Source organism: Chenopodium album, chromosome 15, assembly GCF_948465745.1.
Source record: "Chenopodium album chromosome 15, dcCheAlbu1.1, whole genome shotgun sequence".
Taxonomy (NCBI): domain Eukaryota; kingdom Viridiplantae; phylum Streptophyta; class Magnoliopsida; order Caryophyllales; family Amaranthaceae; genus Chenopodium; species Chenopodium album.
In genome coordinates this window covers 51,439,152-51,460,343 of record NC_137848.1, presented here as the reverse complement: position 1 = coordinate 51,460,343, position 21,192 = coordinate 51,439,152, and the positions used below count along the sequence as shown (strand labels likewise).

Sequence of the window (21,192 nt, the reverse complement as noted above, 5' to 3'; positions counted from 1 at the left end):
TCGGTATGGATTGCAACCTTATCAAATTGCACACTTACCCTCTAATTAATAAAGGGAAGAACACAAAATATAGCCATCCCTCAATTCCCCTTTTTCCTCATTAATCTTTATGTTTAATATTAAAACATTATTATTATTCCCTCCGTCCCTTATTGATAGTTCCTTCTAGCCAATTTTAAGTCTCAAAATGATAGTCCTATTTGCTTTTTTCAAGTACCATTAATATTAATTTTTATCAGTCCCCTCCAATTTGCAACAATATTTGTGCAAATTTAATTTTCCCATGTAAATTTTGTTTTTCCATATACTTTTATTACTTTCACTCTCTACTTTTTTGCATACCCAATGTAAATTTATCTTTTCAATGCACTTTTACTAGTTCTTATTTATGTTTATTAATTCCCGTGAAAATTGCTCATAAGGGACTATCAATAAGGGACGGAGGGAGTATTTGGCAAAGCTAATGAACATCCCAGAGGCATTGGATGAGATAACTCAAAATAAAACTATTAACTTGAAATAAACATTAATTACACATATCGACGCGTGATTTAGCATGCATTCCCAAATTAATACGACCGTTTTAAAAAATTATTTTAAAGGGTTATCTAACGTCTCGTATGCTCTTTAGCAAGATCCTTATTATTTTCTATTTTTAATTTTCAAACATTATTAAGCATACAATTATTATACAAATTGCATATATATTCCTATAAATAGCTCTCTTAACTACTACCATTTTCACTCACCATTTTCCTCACACTTCAACTAAATACAAATTACTCTACCATACAACAATAAATACATCCTTACTACATACAATGACAAACACAACAAAATCAACCTTTGTTTCTCTTGCACTAACCCTACTACTCATGTCCACCACCTTACCCGAAACCAATGCCCTGATAATCAACGGCCTAACCGTGAACGTGCTAGCCATAGTCGGAACTTGTCGGTGCTCACCCACCGTGACTACTGCTTGTAGAACCTGCGCACCCTTGTCCAACATTAGGGTAGGAGTTAGGCTCAATGACAACATACTTGCTTCAGTCAAAACTGCCTCGGATGGCTCGTTTAGGATCGAAATTCTTAATGTTGGTAACATCTTAAATAGTGTACTTGATATCTCTAGGTTGAGGGTCTTTGTTAACCTTCCCATCCTCGGTTGTCCCATTTATGCCGCGGTTAGTACAGGCAGCCTCGAGGGCATCCCATTGCTTCAGTTGGGCAGCATCCTTAGCGGAGTTGGAACCCTTCTAGTGCCCGCGTTGAGTCTTGTTAATTGATACAATTTGTTGTAGCATAATCAATAATCTAACTATTATACCTTAGCTTCTACCAAAACTATACAAAGTTTAAGTATAATGATATTTTGGTAAATGAAACTAGGTAATAGTTTTAAGTAATTGATTTTGTTTATGCTTTTGAAAATGTATTTATCTCCTTCCTTAATTAGTAGCTAATTAAATTAGTTACTAGTGATGTATCATGTATGAGGAAAAAGGAGTTTGCTTTATAATATTATCGATCTTTACTTTTCCTTAATTTCTTTGAACGTGTTTGTAAGTTCAATTATTGATTTTCCATGCAAAGAAGATTCTACTACGTATATAAAGAAGGATGTTTTTCTGTTTTCAATTGAAGTCCGATCCCCTAAACTGTCCATTTGATAGCCGAGTTATGATCTTTTAAGCTACAACCATTACGGTGTACAAAATAGGTGCTTTGCATTTCATAAAGATGTACGGAGTAAAACCTTAATCGTATTTTATTATGGCCTTATTTGGTGTTTGGCTATTGGTTAGTTTGACAGGCTACTTGTACTAGTTTTTTTATTGAGTAGATGTGTTGTTATGATTTGGCTATTGGAGGGCTAAAAAAACCATTTACCAAACAAAATTTTTGAATGTTAGATCAACCAAATGCAAAAGCCAAAAGTGGATAAAAGAATTATTTACCTAATCAGATCATATCAAACGGGTAGAGTTATCCAACCCATGCTCACCCGTAATTCTATTTTCTAATACTTGTACTAGCAACATATTAATATAAGATTTTTTTAAAAAAAATGTTAATCTATCGCTACAAATTTTGCTTAAACAATACGAAGGTATAGTTTTACTAGCACACTACATGTAATAATCATTGGATTCACACTAAAATAAACAACATATTCAAAATCTATAACGTGGATAACCGAAAGAGGAGACGAGTATAAGCAAAAAAGAAAAAAAGTCCATTCAGAAAAAAACTTTTGACAAAAGATTCTTATGTAAATTGCGTGGATTTCATTGATATTTGATAGAAAGAATGAAGATGGGAAAGGTACAATTTTATTACAAAATCATCAAATCAAAGTTTAAAAAAATAAGAAAAAAACATAAGATTACAGTGATGAGTGATTTGCCCAAACAGGGAAAATTGATCCTAAGCATGCTCACTTTTCAACCTCACAATATCAGTTCCCTAATATTACATCTACCTGTGCTTACGATGCCGCCTACCATCTTCCTCATCTACACTCATCCACTCCTCTCGGCGTGGGGGTGATGGCTCATACCTTGAAGGCTTCCTCTTAAAATGCCGCTCATCGTCGCTCGACTCATAATCCATAGCAGCTGCTGCTGCTGCTGCCACACTCTTCTTCCCTGCATCATGATGGTGCCCATTTGCTGTAGATGATGACGCCACTACCTTATGATGGTGGGCATCATGGTCCTTGCTAACGGGATTAGATTTGGGTTCAGCAGAAACCTTTTGCTTCTTGGAAACCTCCTCATCCGGGAAGCTAATCCTCGAGAACACACTCGCCTTATGTTTCTTGTCTAATGACTGTTGAACCACATCTACAGAAGATGGTGGCTTAGAGGACGGCTTGGAATGACGTTCAGATTTATGGTCACGCTCACGGTGGTCACGGTGATCGCGGTCTCGTTCATGGTTGTGATCTCGCTCATGGTGTTCAGATTTTCTTTTCAGGGTCGGACGAGGGACTTCCACATCACGTTTGGTTCTGTCAGGTGAAGCCCGTTCAGACCTGTGACTGTGGGAAGTCCGTCGCTGGTGGCTTTCATGGTCACGATCCCGGTCTTGTTCCCGATCACGATCGACAGTAGCCCTTTCCCTTGCCCTCGCTCTCTCCCTCTCCCTCTCCCTCTCCCTCTCCCGGTCCCGGAGACTATCATAGCGGTCTTCACTTGGGGACCTGCTGGCTGGAGGAGGCCTCTGCATCTTTGACAATATAAAACATGTTAATAACATGCTTTTTATGTTTAACTCACACCCCAAATATATAACAACTAACATAAGCAAATAATTTAATATCAGCTATAATACATTTCAACTTTATATTTTCCAGATTTAGACAACACCCATCATCGTCTATTTCGTAATCAGTCAACCAAAACAAGTTTTTCTTAACAAAATAGCAAACACATTATAGACCTGGTAATTAGAAACAAATTAGAGTCGAATACAAATTTTTAGTCCAACATTCAGAGTAGTCAAGCATATAAACTTTGTACTCCCCAGGAAAATAGTTTACTCGGGTTACTGATTCTTCAAAACAAGCTCACAAGAATTTCGTATTTTTAGAGTGACTAAAATTCCCTGGCATATTTTAAAATTTACTGAAATACTAAATACAGTAAATAAAAATGTATTCAATCTGAAAAGAATATTATTCAGAAGCATTCCCAAAATTTAAACACTATATCACATAATGTCAATTATTACAATTTACAAACATGCATTTAAAACAATACACACAACAAAAAGGGAAATTTCTTAGGTAGATTAGAGTACATAGCTTTGCCAAGACAACCTTTTGTTACACAATCCACAAAATAAAGTCAACCACTTAAAACTAATTATTCACATTTATTCCTTGCAGGCAACAAGGGAGCAAAAGAAACAAACAGAAAAAATGAACCAGAAGAGTGGGAATTTACTAAGGTGGGCCTGTGGCTACAGCCCATTTATACAACCACAAATTGAAAAATGTCATCCAGCTCATAAAAGATCGGGACAATCGAGAATAGCCCAATCAAGCTCCCCAACATAAAGACCAGAATAATCCAATATAGGAATAATAGACCACAGGGTTAGAAGAAACCTCAGTTGCCTATACTCACATTTTTTTCGACTTCAATTTATCAAGCGATAGAAAAAAGTTTGCTAGCCAAATTACAGCCTCCAGCTACACTAAAAGCCAAAACCAAAAAGAACAAAGATTGACAACAAAATAACATACAGGTTTTGACTTCATAGGTGGGGGGTTGGCGCTGCTGCTTACTTCTCTGCTATAATCACGATCTCTGGGAAGTTCCCTACTGCAATGAATATTCATATCAGACCAACACACTCAATCAACTCTTCATACATACAAGTACCAAGAGTTCTCCACACGCAAAAATAGGCTACATAATAATACTACACCCTGAAACACGCCTTTAATTTATTAATTGAAATAGCCAACTATTTCCTTATTTGGTTTAAAAACAATTAAATCAAAATAACTTAGACCCGTCTTCACCTCTCAACCCGTCTCTCCATTTCTCGCTTTCTTCTTACTTCAGCCTTCCGAGCCTCAAATTCTTCCCGACTCATCAAAGGTGGCCTGACATTCATGCCCATTCCAAATTCTGCTGCAAGATCCCTGTATATTGAAACACAGCTCAATTTTTTGGTCTTTAACATAATAAAAAGTAAAAAAAAATTCAAGTGCCAGCTCAACACAAGCAGTTTATTCATGTGCATAAAAGAGACAACACAGTAAGTAAGAACATTGCACATGAACCAATAAAAATCAGCTTCCATATTAATATTACCCCATTTGCCTCTAAAGTGGCTCATGCCTACATTAGAGTAAGAGGACTGGATGTATGCAACCTCACGTCCTCACCCAACAAAGGGAGTTGTTACCATGTATACCCTGAATCTGTAACATGAAAAGTTGAAAACCATCTACTCTGGAGTACTTCACAATAATAACTAAAAAAAATATGCAGAGTTTACTGAGCCATATCAGTTGTTTTTAATAATTGCTAAAAGGATGGAGTAAAGTCCTCGAATAAAATTAAACAGGCATCATAAATAACAACACATTTATTCATTCTTGTTTCAGTGTTCACTTGGCAGACTGCTTTCTTTCTCATTTCTCACTGATCATACATGACAAATTTTGTTTTAATTTTGGGTCAACAAGTAACCTGTTTTTGTGGAAAAACATTGTTTTTAGTTATATGAAGTTTATTTAAATTTTGTGTCAAGATAATCTATATTCAGAAATAGAACTTGAGATGAAAATCTAGGTCAGATGCAAAGCAGATGAACAGTGAATTTTTAAGCTCTATCGAGAAGGCGAGCATGAGAAGCAACAGAATGTACATACAGAGTATATACATACACAGTAAGCTCAAATGAAGAAAGTGTCAAAATTATAAGATACACACCCACCAAACAGCATCAATGCCATAGTATACATACATACACCCAACAAAAAACAAAAACAAAAAAAAAAACACATTTGTTTGGATGAATACTGCTATTAGCAGAGTCCAATATCAGCAAACGGATAACAGAGCCAAAGACAAGGTAAGCAAATGGTGTGAGAACAAAATATCAACATTCTGCAATTTATACCTTTGAGGAGGAGGAAGCATCGGGGGCATTCCAGGCATCATGAACCCTTGTGCTCCAAAATGGTCTGGAGGCATCATGTTCCCAAAAGGATCTGGAGGGAAAACATTCCCAAAGGGCATATCCATAGGCCCTGGACCATAACCCATATTGTAAGGCATGTTACCACCATGTCCACCAAAGGGGCCCATGAATCCATCCATTGCAGGCTGCATGCCTGGCCAACAGGGATTGAAGCCATTAGGGCCCATGTATCCATCCATCCCAGGAGGCATGCCCATCCATTGCATGTCTGGAGCTGCAAATTATCAAGTTCAAGCCCAGTATCAGAAATCAGTACTACAAATACATACATAAAGATAAACAATGACTCAAAGAAACATCCAGAGAAGTTGTAGCATTAAGAAAGATATGAAAACTGAGATGAAAAGGGTGTACCATTTCCAGGCATAGGCATCTGCTTCTTCTTCTTCTTTTTCTTTACTGGAAGACATGGAAAAGGCAACTGATTAGGATAACAGCCAGCTGCATTTATATACAAAATGTGTTTTATCTACATTTTAATGCGAAAAAATTCTGGAGAAGTGCAACTGATGCTTTTTCACCATAATCACTAGGGCAAAATAAAAATAAGCCTCTGTAACACTGCAAAGCCCCCCGCCCCTAGCTCCTCACAAATTAAAGAAAAATAAAAGACAGCTTCGGACAGAATAAAAAAAAAAGTTGCACAAACCTAGAACATATCACAGAGAGCTTAAAAGCTTTTGTAAAACAAAATATAGTAACAGAGAACAATTTTGACAAAACCAACCATCTGTGCAATTTACCTGCTTCACCAACAGCCACCTTTTGTTGAACTTCTTCCTCAACAGGTAAAGCACTACCCTGTGACGCAGGTTCCTTCACACTAGCCGACTCATGAGTAGCTTCAGACATGTCTGGAACTTTTGTAATCTTGTCTCTTTCTGAGATATGCTGCTGTGATTGCGACTGTGAAGCATGGCTAGGCTTAATACCTTCTAAACTCTCTTTCAAATTTGAAGTTCCTTCAGTACGTGGAGGAAGCATTTGCTCCCCTTTTGAGGCAGCAGATTGAGTAGGTGATGGAATCCTAGGCTGCGGGCAGCGAGCAGACTCCATATCTGAGGAAACAAGATAATGAGATCTTTGAAAAAAGAAGGGAAAGAATTTGTTCAGCGGAGAAAAGCTCAATTTAACTACCTTGAACATGGAGAGCACTCCCTCCATTGTCTGCACTACTATTACCAGACTCCAGTATACGGTTAATGGTATCCCGGAGTGTCTTATTTGGCAGAAGATCATCTGCAAGTATATCTCTTGCCCCACAGACACATATAGACTTTGAGATAATAAAGTCCCTTATACCTGGCCATGATTCAAGGAAAAAAAATAAATAAATAAACAATTTTAAAACCTAGAAAAACCAGTATACATCAACTGATCACAAATGGCACTAATACTCAAATCTTTAAGACTAATTTTATTTGAAAATATGTCAATGAAAAAACTGCAATATAAGTTAATGCTGTTCATAAAAAAGGTCCACAATTTGCATAGTAAATAATTGCACAGTAAATGTAAATGTTGAGAGCAAATAAACAGGTCATTACATAATACACCATGCTCCAGCACAATGAGACCCAAAGATTATATAAATTACTAGGAGATGCAAAACCATTAACCATCAACTTTATTTCATGTTCCAAGAATATACCATACAATAAACCAAGCACATAAATACATCAAATTCTATATGACCCCACTCGAAGATCATTATGCTACTTATATCTTATAATTAAAGAATAAGATTATCTCAATAAGCTAAAAAAAAAAACTTGCAATTTGAAACCAAGGGAGAGCTATTCTTTGAAAATATTTACATTCATCAAACCAACACAAAACTCTAACAATCGTCAAAATCGGCACGCGTCATTATTATGATAATATGAAGGCACTTTACAGTATACAATCACCCTACATTTATCACAGAAACTATTGAAACAACATTTGCTGGTTAACACGGCATCCTTCATCACTTCCTTGCACAGCGGGCAATGGAGCTCTGGTGGAAGATCTCCAACAGAACGAGTAGAAGGTAGACCTTCAATTTCTCTCTCAAATGCAGCCCTGTTAAGAGTAAAAGTGCTGTCAGCTCAATGATTCTGCACAAGATAAGAGCTGCAAAGACAAAATTATAATAATAGTAATTTAAGTGAGCTTACTCATTTGGTTTCAAGACAGCAGATGTGCCACTTGGCAATGCATAGGAGCCATCCGGTGTAGCTACAAGCATTGACTTGGGAATGCCAGTAGGAGGTTTCACTTTCCTGATGTCAAAATTAGGGTCACCATTTGTAGGGCAGTGCTGAATAAAGTGACCTGATATACAGATTTATTTACAAACAATCAGCATCCATGACAATGTTCTAAATTGAACCACCAACATTAAAGAAAGAGTAAACAAGAACTTACCAGGAACCTTACACCTGTGACAGATATAGCCTTGTGGAGGTGTTTTCCTCTCCATACCACCTCGGCCTAATCAAGAGCATGCAATATTAGAATGTCATTTACATCACTAAGACTCATCACCAATAGCAAACAAATTTGTCAAGGCATCAACAATATACTATATACACTAAGCAGGTAAGGATTTATTGCTTTAGACATACCAAAACCTCGACCACCCCCCCTCCCACCTCTTCCAAATCCTCTCCCAGAGCCAAAACCATCACCAGGTTGACTGCATATTCACACATTACTTCACATCAGTACTGGGAAAAAAAGATATCCGGTAACAACTAAAACCCTTTTTAAAATTATATATATAAAAAATAATAATAATAATAATTTGAAAAAAAAAAAAAAAAAAAAGAAAAGAAAAGAAAAGTCTCACCGCTGCCAGTCAAAACTAGAATTTTCAATTAGAGCCTTAAGCTTGCTGTCCTCATCAGCTTTACTAGCAGGAACTGAATCCTGCATCAGATTGCCTGATTGTCCTGGTGTCATGTCAGGGATTGTTGCATATAGATCATTTCCAAATTCATCATCCAGTTCTGAAGCTTCAAACTGAAATATATGATCTAACATGTTCGTCATGTATGAATTTTGTAACAACTATAAATATAAACTAAGAAATGCTGGATATATACATCTCCAAATCCTGAAGAATCAGCAGCAAAGTAGTTGTTTTTTGCATGTTGCTCATCCTCAACCTTATCCTCCACCTTCGGCCTACAGAACAAAAGCAGATTTCCAACTCAACAAGCGAACAAATTGGCCACCTTCAACTCAATTTTTTTTCAATGAAAATTTCAGCAAACATATATATACAAAATACAACAGGTAAATATGATGAGCCCTAATGGCACTGATACAATATTCATCAGGAAAAGTAGTAACAACAAAAAATGATTCAAGGTTAAAAAACAGGAGATTGGATCAATACTCATCCGGTTGTGTAACAATGGGCATGCGAGGACGTCCTGGTACTCGGCGTATTAGAATAGAAGTGTTTTTTGGAATCAACATTGCTTCATCTAGATACTCTGAAATCGCAGAACAGAGAGACAATCCATGAAAAGCTGCAAAAAGACATAAAACAATACAGCCAAGAACCATTGCCCAACTTTGACCTGACAAAACTTGGCAGCTGTTATTAGTGGGAAGTCAAAAGGCCATCTCAGCTATGTAGCAATGAAACCAAATCCCTAAAATCAAACAACCTAGACAAAAGCGTGAAACTTCGATGGCAAAGAGCTTGAACCAGAATGTTGTTATAACCTAAACTCAACTATACAAAGAAAACCTAAATATCAGCTATTTGCTTCTTGTCAACAAAGTTAGACATGTCAAGAAATGAACACTTCTTAAGATTGTAAACAAAAGAAGCAACTAATTCAGCAATTGGGGTACTACAGTCTTATGTGGTTTGGGTATTAAAGACCACCATCCTGCATCAGGAATTGGATCATATGTCCCATTCAACGTCAGCATCTTAGGTATATCGTTATCACCCCTTCACATTTCACCGCCTCATCATCCTAATCTTAATTTAACTTGCGGAAATATAGTTTATGCAAGTTGGTGATGTGGTGGGATGAGAACTTGAGAAGTACTCGACTACTAATGACATCATATGAGACTAACAAAATGAGATAGAAGATCTCATCACGGACTCTATGTCCAACAAGGACCGGTGTAATTGCGTAAAATCAGAGGCTCACATCAAGACTTCAATTTTAGCACTTTAAAAAATTGCACGAACCTCTGACTTCACACAATCCAGATAAACCTAAAAGCCGGTTTCGAATCCCCAAGAAATAACAGCTTACACAACTACAGGTTCAAAATTGAGCAAGAATGCAATTCAAAAACTTCAAACTAAAATCGTCGAAAGCAATTCAATTCAACTTATTAGCTACACCAGAAAATCAACCAACCTTCATTGGTTTGAGCGTTGGTAACGACGAGGTCAAAATCAGTACCCCTTCCCAAATGCTTTGATTCAAAAATTCTTTCTTTTAAATTGGCAACCGATATGAAATGACCGTCGATTGAAATTGAGTCGTAATCTTTAGCACTTTTAAACTTATAATAAACTGCCATAATTAATTTTTTTTTTTCACTTTTCTTTCCTTCAAAAAGAAATCAATCAATCGAACAAAAATTATATCGCACAAAAATGCAATCAAAAACCCTAACTACGGATATTATGAGGCCTTCAAATTTAAAAATAAAGGCCTCTAATTGAACTTCAAACTCAAATATAACAAAAGTACAAAGTAAAAATTTTATCTCTTTGCCGCCTTCAATTCCTCTCCTAGTATACTTCTTCGCTGCGAAGTTCTTCGAAACCCGCCGCTGCTACAATAGCTCAATTCTTGAATTCTGAATTAAAAGAAGCAAAATCCAGCTTCAAAGAAGATCAATTAGATGATATTGAATCCAATCAACCATAGATTGAACCGATACGATACGATCTCACAGATCGAAGCCAGAAATCCAGAATTCCTTCATTAAAAAGGAGAAATCATCAACACCGAGGACACCGACTCTGCACAAACCCCGAAAATCGTAACATCGCCGCCGCAAGAACCTCCGATAACAGATGAAACAGCAGAGAAACACGGTAAATTGCTGCAAATAGCCCAGAAATCGAAAGTTCTTCGATTCAGCGACGAACTAGAGAAATCTTCAGCGAAAATCCACGGAGCACTGCGATTTGGAGAACAACACAGGAGAATCGGACTGAAGAACAAGTTGATTGGAGGAGTATCAGTGATAAAATTGGATGAAGAATTTGAAATTTGAGAGAAGGATAGGAATTAGGAATTAGGGTTAGGGTTAGGGTTTGGGTTTACAGATTTGGGGAAAACGAGAGAGAAGTTTGGGTAACGGAACAGAAAAATAAAGGATATGTTTATGAGTTTACGCCCAAACTTGGGATAATGTGGTTATGTGTCGCCATTTATAGTATCAAGTGATGTGAAAGTGAAGTGCATCTTCTTTCTTTCTTTCCCACTTGTTTATCAACTTACCATGTCTAACGACTTGTTCTCTTCAACTTATTTCAGATAATTATTATTTATTAGTTAAAATCAGATTAGATTAGAAATATTCTAATTAGACCAAATCAGAACTTTTGATTATCATTTACTTATTGTGAAATATTGTTAATTGCATGTTAAAAAAAATTATAAAAATTACATATTTGAAAAGTTCATAATGAGATGAATCAAACAAAATCTATTCGTTTGATCAGCACTCACCTCAGCACTCACCTAATTCTATTTGTGGTCTGCATAGGACCCTCATCTTGATATGTGCTGCCATCCGAACGTGTGAGCTTCCAAATCCAATTTGTCTTGTTCCTGCAACTTGATTTCTTTATTTCAAGGATAGAAGGACTACACTCGCTACTTCCTGCAATTAGGTTGACCCTTTCCTTGTGATGTTGCGGCTTCCTGCGAGTAATTTTTGCTCCAAACCCTGGTGGGCAATCTTCATCTGAGCCTACATCATCAGCACTCACCTCACATATGCTATTGTTTCTATAGGCCATTACCTTATGGTCCATTCGTTTGATCGTTGTCCAAGCACTTTTCTTATTCTTCCTGAAGACCAGGTTGTTCCTTGCCTCCCATATGCTCTCTAAACCAACAAGGAATAAAGAGTAGCTTTCCTCCAGACCCCTTACCCTGTCACATAAAATTCTTTGCCAGTTATGGATCCAATTTGCAATTGGAATATTAGTCCAATGGTTAACATTGATGCCTAAGCTGCAGCCCTTCCAGACATAACTAGCAAAGGGGCAATCTTAAAAGAGATGCTCTAGAGTTTCTAGATGGTAGTGCTCTCCTTCTTTCTCGTTATAACAAAGTAGACAATAGTGGTCTGTGCCGAGGCCCCTCCTTCTCCTTTCACTACCAACAGGCAAGGCACCTTTGAAGATTTTCCAGAGCAAAATCTTCTGTTTTGGACTTCTAGAAAATATCCAGAATTTCTTCCAGTTTATATTGGTAGTAGTGTATTGTTGATTCTGAGGATCATTATGCTGGTGAATACCGTCAAACAGAAATTTGTAACCACTTTTTACAGAGTAGTTACCTTTCTTGTCCCTCTTCCATGTTATGAGGTCTTCAAACCCAACTTCCATGGGTGTGATATTAGTGATTTCTTCAAACCCATCCCCTATAGACCACGAGGCACGAGCAGCCCTGTTTTAACACTTGTAAGCCCCATTCTATCCCTTTCCACCCCCAAGAGCCCATGTTCCTACCAATCCAGATATTATCAAAGAGTGTAGCCTTCCCAATACCATATTTAGCACGAAAAACTTTGCTAAAGAGAGAGTCTGTGTTCATGATGATGTGCCAACCTTGTTTTGCAAGTAAAGCTTGGTTAAAGAACCTTGCATCAAGGATACCGAGACCCCCATCCCCCCTAGCAGTTGTAAGATGCTTCTGATTCTTACAATACACCCCTTTGCAGTCCTTACTACCAAGCCACCAAAATTTGGCAATAATACTGTTAATCTTCTTAAGAATTCCCATAGGACATTTGAAAACAAAAAGGACATAGGTTCCCAAGCTCGAAAGCACAGATTTGATGAGAGTAAGCCTCCCTGCATGAGATAGGAAAAGAGAGTTCCAAGCATTCAATCTTTCCTTTACTCTGTCCACCATAAACCAAAAAAATTTCTTTTTTAGTGGTGCCAAAATCAGCCGGAATACCCAAATAAACTCCAAACTTACTGCTCCTACTAATACCCAAAATCTCACTAAAGTTGTTAACATCCTCCTCCTTTGAGTTTGGACTAGCCAGAAACACAGACTTGCTTTGACTTGTAATCTGGCCGGAGGCCTTGCAATAAGTGTCCAGGGAGTTCTTAAGCGCAACCACATTGCTTTCTTTACCTTGTAGAAAGAAAGCCGAGTCATCTGCAAAAAATAGGTGGCTAATCTTGGGTGCTCTCTGGGCCACTCTTAGCCCTACAATCCTCCTTAAACTTTCTTCAACCCTGACAATCCTTCCATACACAATATAAATAAATAAGGTGACAGAGGGTCACCTTGTCTAAGGCCACACCTTGGTCTAAAAGGCTTTTGAGCGCAACCATTAATGATCACCGAGAAAGAAACAGAGGTCACACAGTTCATAATGGTTTTAACCATCAAGTTTGGTAACTCAAATTTGCACAAAACTTTTTCTAAGAAGTCCCACTTGATCCTATCGTAAGCCTTGCTCATGTCGGTTTTTATAGAAATTTTACCCCTTACACCTTTCTTTGTCTTCCTGATGTTTTCTAAAAGTTCATGAGCAAGCAATATATTATCCGAGATAGCTCTAACAGGGATGAAAGCGTTTTGAAAATGACTGATCAAGTCATTAATCACCTTTCTAAGCCTATTAGTGATGCATTTTGAGATAATCTTATATATGACATTGCACAGTCCATAAGGCCTTAGTTTATCCATTGATTCTGGATTATCACATATTGGTATAAGAGCAATATTAGTGAAATTAAATTCTCTTTGGATGTTACCTGAAGATAAGGCCGATTGAACGGCTCCAATGACATCATCTTGAATCAAACTCCAGTTCTTCTGGTAAAAGCCCGCAGGCACCCCATCCGGACCCGAAGCTTTCCATGGTTTCATAGTGAACAGGGCATTCTTGATTTCTCTTCTCATGTAGGGTTTAGAAAGCATATCTTTCTGATCTTCTGAAAACGAGGTTGTGATGCCCCTGATACCTTGGTCCATTTCATCTCCTCTATTTGTAGAAGGGGTCTGATTGTTCCAACCAAAAAGATTCTGAAAATATGCACCAGCAATCTTCGCGATTTGCCCCACATCAGAGATCCATTCACCATTCTCGTCTTTGATCGCTTCCAATTTGTTCAATTCCTTGCTTTCCTCCCTTTGGCAAAATTGAAAAAATATCTTGAGCAAGTGTCACCCGCATAATTCCAATTAATTTTTGCTCTCTGCCTCCAATAAATGACCATGTTTTTCGAATATTCTCCCAATTGCTTGCTTATTCGTATGAAATCCTATGTGTTGCCTTCATTTTCCAAAAGTAATTGAGCTTCAAGCAGGTCCTTTTCGAATTTATCCCATTCACCATTCCATTCATATCTTTTGTCGAGAGTCCAGCGCTTGATTCCCAGCTTTGCTTGTTGAATTTTCCTTGCTAATTTGTACATCGGAGAACCTCTTTGTGCCTTATCCCAGTTTGCACGCACCACCTCTAAGCAGTCCGAGTAATTGAGGCTCCATCTTTCCAGTTTGTACACACTCTATCTTCTAGTTGCTATCTCCTGGGTTTGAAATACAATTGGGGCATGGTCAGATATTTGGATCGGTTGGTGAGTTATGATCAAGTGAAGAAAAAGGTTTAGCCAGCTAGTATTGGCATATCCTTTGTCAAGTCTCTCAAGGACTAGCTCATCACCATCCCTTCCGTTTAACCAAGTAAATCTGGGCCCCTAGAAAGTCAAGTCGTGGAAATTGTTGAGTTCCTTCCATTCATTAAAAATGCTGGCACCCCTAATATAAGAGGAGTTATGACCTGTTTTTATCCAAGTGGGAATCCACTTGATTAAAGTCCTCTACTGTAACACCCCCAAATCTCCCTCTATGGAAATACTAGTATAATACGTATAATTATACCGTAGGGATAGACTTAGGAGTGTTACCGCCTTATGATTACGCAAGGCTACTCAAATACTTAACTCAATAACATAACTCGCAGCGGAAAACTCAACTTTCTTTTATTAATACTTATAAAAATAGTAACATCGCTATAAGTACTCAAATAAAAACGAGACCAACATTCCTAAACTAGGTGAAGCAAATCCCGGGACTCCCATATGCTCATTCATGACTCCACCTGAAAATAGTGAACACTACTTACCATTACGATAAATAGGGCGAACCAAAACAAATAAGAAATACGGATTAGCAAAATATGCTAAGTACGATAAGTGCAAGATAATGTAAACTCAATTTATTTGCAAACATGCTTTCAAAACCAATTCCAATAATTAATCCAATAATTCCAAACTCATTATTCCAAAATCAATTCCAATGATTCAATAATCAAAATAATTAATAAAACCAATTCCTTTAATAATCCAATTCCTTTTAAATCCAATTCCTCACCCAAGTGTGTACACCCCTCAAGCTAGTCTCCTACTATTTCAAGGCTATTCTTGAGTAAAGACCCGATCATACAAAGTCTAAGGCCTTATCAAACCAAATCCGCATAGTGGGATTACTAACATGCTTGTAAAGCTTTAATTCAATAATTCCTCCGTAAATAAAATAAACCTTTATAATAGGTTAAATCAAAACTCTTTTTTATCCAATTAAATCATGCTCTCAAAATCAACCTTTTAATAAATACTTGAGAATAAAGTCTCATATAAATAACTTTATTTTCAAAATCAATAACTCTTCCTTTGAAAACCCTTTTATTTATTTCAACAAACTTTTCAAATCAATTTCTTTATTTAAACATGATAAGTAATTCAAACCATTCAAAACATGATATGAAAATCAATCCTTCAAAAATACATTTATTAAAACAAATATTAAAATCAATACCTCCAAACATAATTTATTTCATAAATCATAATTCAAATCAATTTAATTCAATCATCAATAAAATCATATAAAACATGTTATTCAAACCAATCACACTGTAACACCCCAATAATTCTCTCTTAAAAACCTGTGAGAAACCTGTATAAAACCTGAACAAAATTCAAGAGAATTACTGGTGTGCTACCGCCACGTGTTCAAACGTTAAGGCTATCTCAGAAATTAGCAGCGGAAAACCAAAACAATTTTAAATAAACCTCAAAACAAAGTATTTAAGTCAAAATAAGTATTACAAGTTGGAACCATTAAGGCCCTTATTCAAAACCCAAAAGAAATAGTAAGTGATTAAATTCAGTGTTTAAACAAACTTAACCAAAAGAAATAGTGTCAAATAAAATCGAGTTAAGATAAAATCAAACTTGCAAAGGAAATGAAATGTAAGCAACCAACTCTCTACTCAAGATCCCACAACCCTGATGAATGCTGCATGTGAGAGAACCTGTGGTTATTCTGCTCCCCAATATTACAAGTGTAAAAATTGGATCGTCACAGGGTCATTGAAAGGCGAAGGCCATGACCAAAGAAGGACACACACACAAAAGCACGCAATCAGCAAAGCTGAGTACATACAAGCTGCAAAGTAAAATAAGGAAATACCTAACATGCTACTAATCATCAATCATACGCATCATTAATAACAAACTCGACACACGACTCGATTATCCAATTTATTAAGACTTCACTAGTTAATAGTAGCTAACTCATTTCAATTTATTCATTGGATTTAGCAATAGACAAGGTTGTCCAACCCATGTCCCATTTGGAACATCAATAAAGAAAAACCCCATGCCTCCTTTCGGAAACATCAATAAACATCCAACGACCACGGGCGCGACTCCGTGACCGTAGTTAGTATGAGATGTCACCTAACTCCTAGTTTTGAAAAATATTTGAAATAAGAGACTCGTAGATCAGACGGCCTCGAGAAAAGTACACGGCTAATACCCCATGTACCCCAACCCCTGATTGTCATTACTCCAGAAGTGCACCAATCCAGAGTTTTATTGCTCATCCATCTTGCACTTTACGTGATTTACAGGTTTAGACTTGGTGATGACTCATATGCATAACAATTCAATCAATCCAATATCAATTCAATCAAGTAAACACAACTTTTCAATTTCAATTTTTGATTTATTAGTGGCAAGCAACATTTATTATTTATTCCTTTACTACCTCGGTGTATAAACACCTTGAGTGCATAAGGCACCCCAAACTCTTAACCTTGTCTTATAAGACATGAACCATTCCTTTACTCATCCTATTTCATTAAATCATGAATGAGTAATAATTAAGTCATTTCACCAATCACATACCTTTGCCTCTAAGCGCACCTTGCATAATTAGTACATAACCAATAATTGCAATAAGGAATAGTGCACATCAAATGAAATTCACAATGTATAACCAAACAATTTAACCCAGTCATCCCTAGACATGATACTAAGTTCTCGATCCATCCTTAAACATGCACCTAAAAGCAAGGTTTTGTAACTTGTACGTACCTTGAGTAAACAATTCGATTAACCACTTTAGAAACTAGAAATCACCTTCTACAAAGTCCTCTCCTAAACCAAATAATAAGAAATAAATCAATACCAAAGCAATTAAAATTACAGCAATACTAAAGCATTTAAAAACCTCTCAAACCATTAAAATAAAGCCTTTAAATTACTCTCATTAGCCAAAACTAGTAGTACAACACCCCAACTACAAGTTTATGTGTTAAAATCATGAAAATATAGTGTTTTATATCAAATTACAGCAACTTTAAAGTGGTTAAATAAATCTGAAAATTTGGTTTAAGCATATAAAATAATCCCATAAGCATAATTATTTGAAATAGTCATTATATAGCAATTTAGTGTGTTAAAAACCCAAAAATACATCAATTCAATGCAATTAGAGGCTTCAAAATAAAAGATATAAAATCTGAAATTTTTTATTAAGATTAGAATATAAGGTTCAAAGCTTTTTCAATCACAAAATACCCACAATAAATATTTTATAGGTTTAGAAGCATAAAAACATGAAATTAACACTACTAATCCATAAAAATTGAAACTTTATTAAATCTGAAAATTTATATACAACCAAAATAATCATATTTTGACATACTTTGAACATAGAATAATTAAGTAACTAGTTTAGTACATAATTAAGCCTTTAAACATGAAAAATCAACACTTTAATACCCTAAATTCATACATAACCAAATCTGAAAATTAATATAGTAATTTAAACATACAAAACCCATAAATTTATAATATTTGTAATTTATACATACTATTAAAGCCTAATAACAATAATTTCATAATTGAAAACCAATAAAAATTGAAGCTTTAATTAAAAATCACAAGAATAAGAGAAGGAGAAATAAGGGGAAGGAGAAGGAAGGAGGCAAACTGCGGTGGCAGCAGGTGGCTCGGCTGGGCGACAGCAGTGGTGGACGGCGGCAGGGCGGCAGTGGTGGTGGACGGCGGCAGGGGCAGCAGCGGTTCAACAGGTTCGTGTTTTTTTTTCTTCTTTGCATCGTGAATTCAGTAGGGAGAAGAGGAAAATTGAGAGGGCTCTTTCTTTTTTTTTTTTTTTTTACGTGAGAAAGAGGAGGAAAGTGAGGGTTTTTGAGGGTTTTATTTGGGCTTTGGGTTTCCTAATTAGGTTAGGAGTAGTATTTGGGTTTTGGGCTATGTTAGAATTACTTGTAAATTAATAAAAATACACTAGTTTATTTTAAATCCTTTCATAAAAATAATTTATTTAATAAATTTGCCAAAAATATAATTACAAGAATAATATATAAATAAACTATAATTAACTTAAAATATGGGGGATTACACACATTCAAAGGTATCTAGCCACCTAAACGTACCTTGATTCCGAATATCAATCAACACTTTGCACTTTCAAAGTTCAATCACGAATACACCTTGCAAATAACATAACCATAAGGTTATCACAACATAAACTCAAATCTAATGTGCATGGACTATAAAACACTTTTAAAATAATACTTTAATATAAAAGTATAGCTTTGAAATAGGTATTTGTATTTTAGAAAACTAACCATGGAGAAGATAAAAGAATAGGATTAAAGAGAATTGAATTTTCGTTGGAAAGAATAGGCAGAACTTTCAGAGCTGTAACTCCTTCAATATAACACCAAATTGGGTGATTCTTGAGCCAAACCTCAAGGATTTTTCGAGAGGAACAATTTTTTGTGAAATAGAAAAACCCCAAAACTAAACAAAATTTACAAAAAACTGACTTCAAAAGTATACGGGATAATATTTGTATGAAAAAAGGAGAAGAAAAGTATGAAAAGGTTTAGGGAAAAGAAGAATAAGAGAGAAGAAGAGAATTGAGTTTTGGTGTGAAGAATATAAGAGGTATGAAGGGGGTATTTATAGGCTCATGAATGAAAGAATTATGGTAGGAGAATGTAGAAAGAATTATGGTAAAAAGAGTTAATTAAGGAAATTACTTGGAGAAGAGAGTTAAAGAATTATGGAAAGTTTAATATTAAGGTGACTAAGAATAATTAATTTAAGGAAGGTGTGTTGTCATAAAATATAATATGGCAAAAGAGATTACTTGGAGAATAATCAAGGAAGATATAAGGTAGGGAAATAAGATGATCAAATCTTTGTGAGATGGAAAATAGGAATTAAGGAAATAAGGAATTTGAGGAAGATAATTAAAATACAAAACTAACAAAATAATTAACCCAAAATTAGCATATGGTGGCCGAAAATATTGAGCATATCTATGCTCATATTTTCGGACCTCCACTTGTAGTTTTATGGAAATATTTGCTAGATTTTAAGGATGAAAAATGATTGCGTAAATAATATATTTTGTATAAAATAATTAATTAGGAAAATACCAATTATTCACTATTTAATTTCACTAAGAAAATCAGATTTTCTTTACCAAGAAAATCCAAAAATTCCTAGTTAATTATTTAGGAAATTCGACTCTCTTAAAATATAATTTTGTTTAATTAAAATATCTGATATATATATATATATATATATAAATAATCCGGTTTTTAAATAAAATAAATGGGTAATAAATCTTATCCAAAATCCAAAATAATAATTGAGTTTTAAAATACTTTTGGCGCCGAAATTCAAATATCATTTTGGCTCAAAAATTCAAATGGTAAAATAAATTACTAAAATACTCTTTTTAAGAGAATACTAATTAATTAAAAATACGTTTCAAAAATACGAGGTATTACACCTACTATTGCAATTGGTAAATTAAGGGTAGGACTTTTCCATTAATTAAGACAATTTCAAACCCTACCTCGTTGAGAAGTGCAAAGTTCACCATACACCAAAATCAATCTCCATTTTCCATTTATAACATCATTGACGTTTACTACAAGGAAATTGACACAAGTAAATACTACTTCAAAAAGGGACTTGTTTTTCCATCCAAACCAAAGTCCACCACTAAGACCCCTAGGATCAACATCTTTAAAAAAAAGAAAGCCTAAACTTCTTAACCGATTAAAAACTAAATCCGAATTACTTTTAGTTTCCGCTAAAAAGATAAAATCCGGACCAAAAGACCTAACAAGCCTTCTAAGTTTTGGAATTATCGGTGTTGTTGGGCTTTTAAAACCCCGACAATTCCATAACAGTCCAATCACTGAGGAAGAGCTGGTTGAATTGGGTCAACCACCGCAAGCCCATCACCTGCATAAGTTAGCGTAATGCAAGCATCAAAAGAAAAAGAAGGAACTGGCCCAAACCCAGGCTTGGATGAAGACGGCCCGGCATCTGAAGGTCCACCATAAGCAAGGCCTTTCCCTTTCTTCTTTTTCCTAGTCAAAAGAGAGTCAGCATCGTCCTCAATTTCTTCTATAAATTGAATTGAGACAAGGTCTATATCTGAAATTGCTTTCCTCTTAAGAGGGCAATTTTTCGGCTTAAAGCGCCGCTTATCTTTCCCCTTTTTGAAGCGTCTGTTCCTCATCGTGTTCCCCCTTCTGTCCTTTTGACCCCACCTGGTAAAAATAACTGCAATATTAGACGTAGTCTCAGTTGGAGTAGATGAAACAATCTCCCTAATTCCAAAGATTTCAACTTCTAGTCGTTTGATTTGAGATCTTGCTTGTCATTGCAGGACGACTTGTGCCTCAATACTGTTTTCTTCTAGTTGATTTTCTTCATCTACATCTATCTGAAACTCCCCTGCCCATGGGTTTAGCGGATCCTCCGGGATCTGCCCAGGTGGAAAAGCATCATCCTCATCGTTGCCCTAAAAATCCATCGGCTCATACACCGGCGAATCAGGCTCCCTGATCTCAACCTCCCTCGGGTTTTTCTGCGCGTCAAATTCAACAAAG

At 35.9% G+C, this 21,192-nt stretch overlaps 1 protein-coding gene across 5 annotated transcripts; it reads right to left on the bottom strand.

The window, feature by feature from the left end:
- Nucleotides 1-2,314: 2,314 nt before the first annotated feature.
- On the bottom strand, nucleotides 2,315-18,376 carry LOC145583333 (E3 ubiquitin ligase PARAQUAT TOLERANCE 3-like). Of its 5 annotated transcripts, none has more exons than XM_081640565.1 (17): nucleotides 18,240-18,376; nucleotides 17,339-17,401; nucleotides 10,107-15,060; nucleotides 9,113-9,212; nucleotides 8,817-8,898; nucleotides 8,561-8,733; nucleotides 8,337-8,407; nucleotides 8,137-8,202; nucleotides 7,887-8,043; nucleotides 7,643-7,791; nucleotides 6,865-7,029; nucleotides 6,471-6,785; nucleotides 6,082-6,126; nucleotides 5,647-5,941; nucleotides 4,538-4,660; nucleotides 4,256-4,334; nucleotides 2,315-3,234 (listed from the first exon to the last, which is right to left on the bottom strand). In XM_081640565.1, exons 3-17 carry the CDS (start codon nucleotides 10,270-10,272, stop codon nucleotides 2,482-2,484), a joined length of 2,739 nt encoding a protein of 912 aa, XP_081496691.1. In that variant the 5' UTR covers nucleotides 10,273-15,060; nucleotides 17,339-17,401; nucleotides 18,240-18,376; the 3' UTR covers nucleotides 2,315-2,481. The 5 variants fall into 5 exon arrangements, with proteins under 5 accessions (XP_081496691.1, XP_081496693.1, XP_081496692.1 ...); XM_081640567.1 differs by having other exon boundaries at nucleotides 2,315-3,228; XM_081640566.1 differs by having other exon boundaries at nucleotides 4,256-4,331.
- Between the last annotated feature and the right edge of the window lie 2,816 nt (nucleotides 18,377-21,192).

Coding starts and splice junctions, on each gene's coding strand:
- LOC145583333 (XM_081640565.1), bottom strand. CDS start 10,272: ATGGCAGTTTATTATAAGTTTAAAAGTGCTAAAGATTACGACTCAATT. Junction 7,792..7,886: donor GCTGTCTTGAAACCAAATGA/GTAAGCTCACTT, acceptor TACTCTTAACAG/GGCTGCATTTGAGAGAGAAA. Junction 3,235..4,255: donor CACCTATGAAGTCAAAACCT/GTATGTTATTTT, acceptor ATATTGTCAAAG/ATGCAGAGGCCTCCTCCAGC.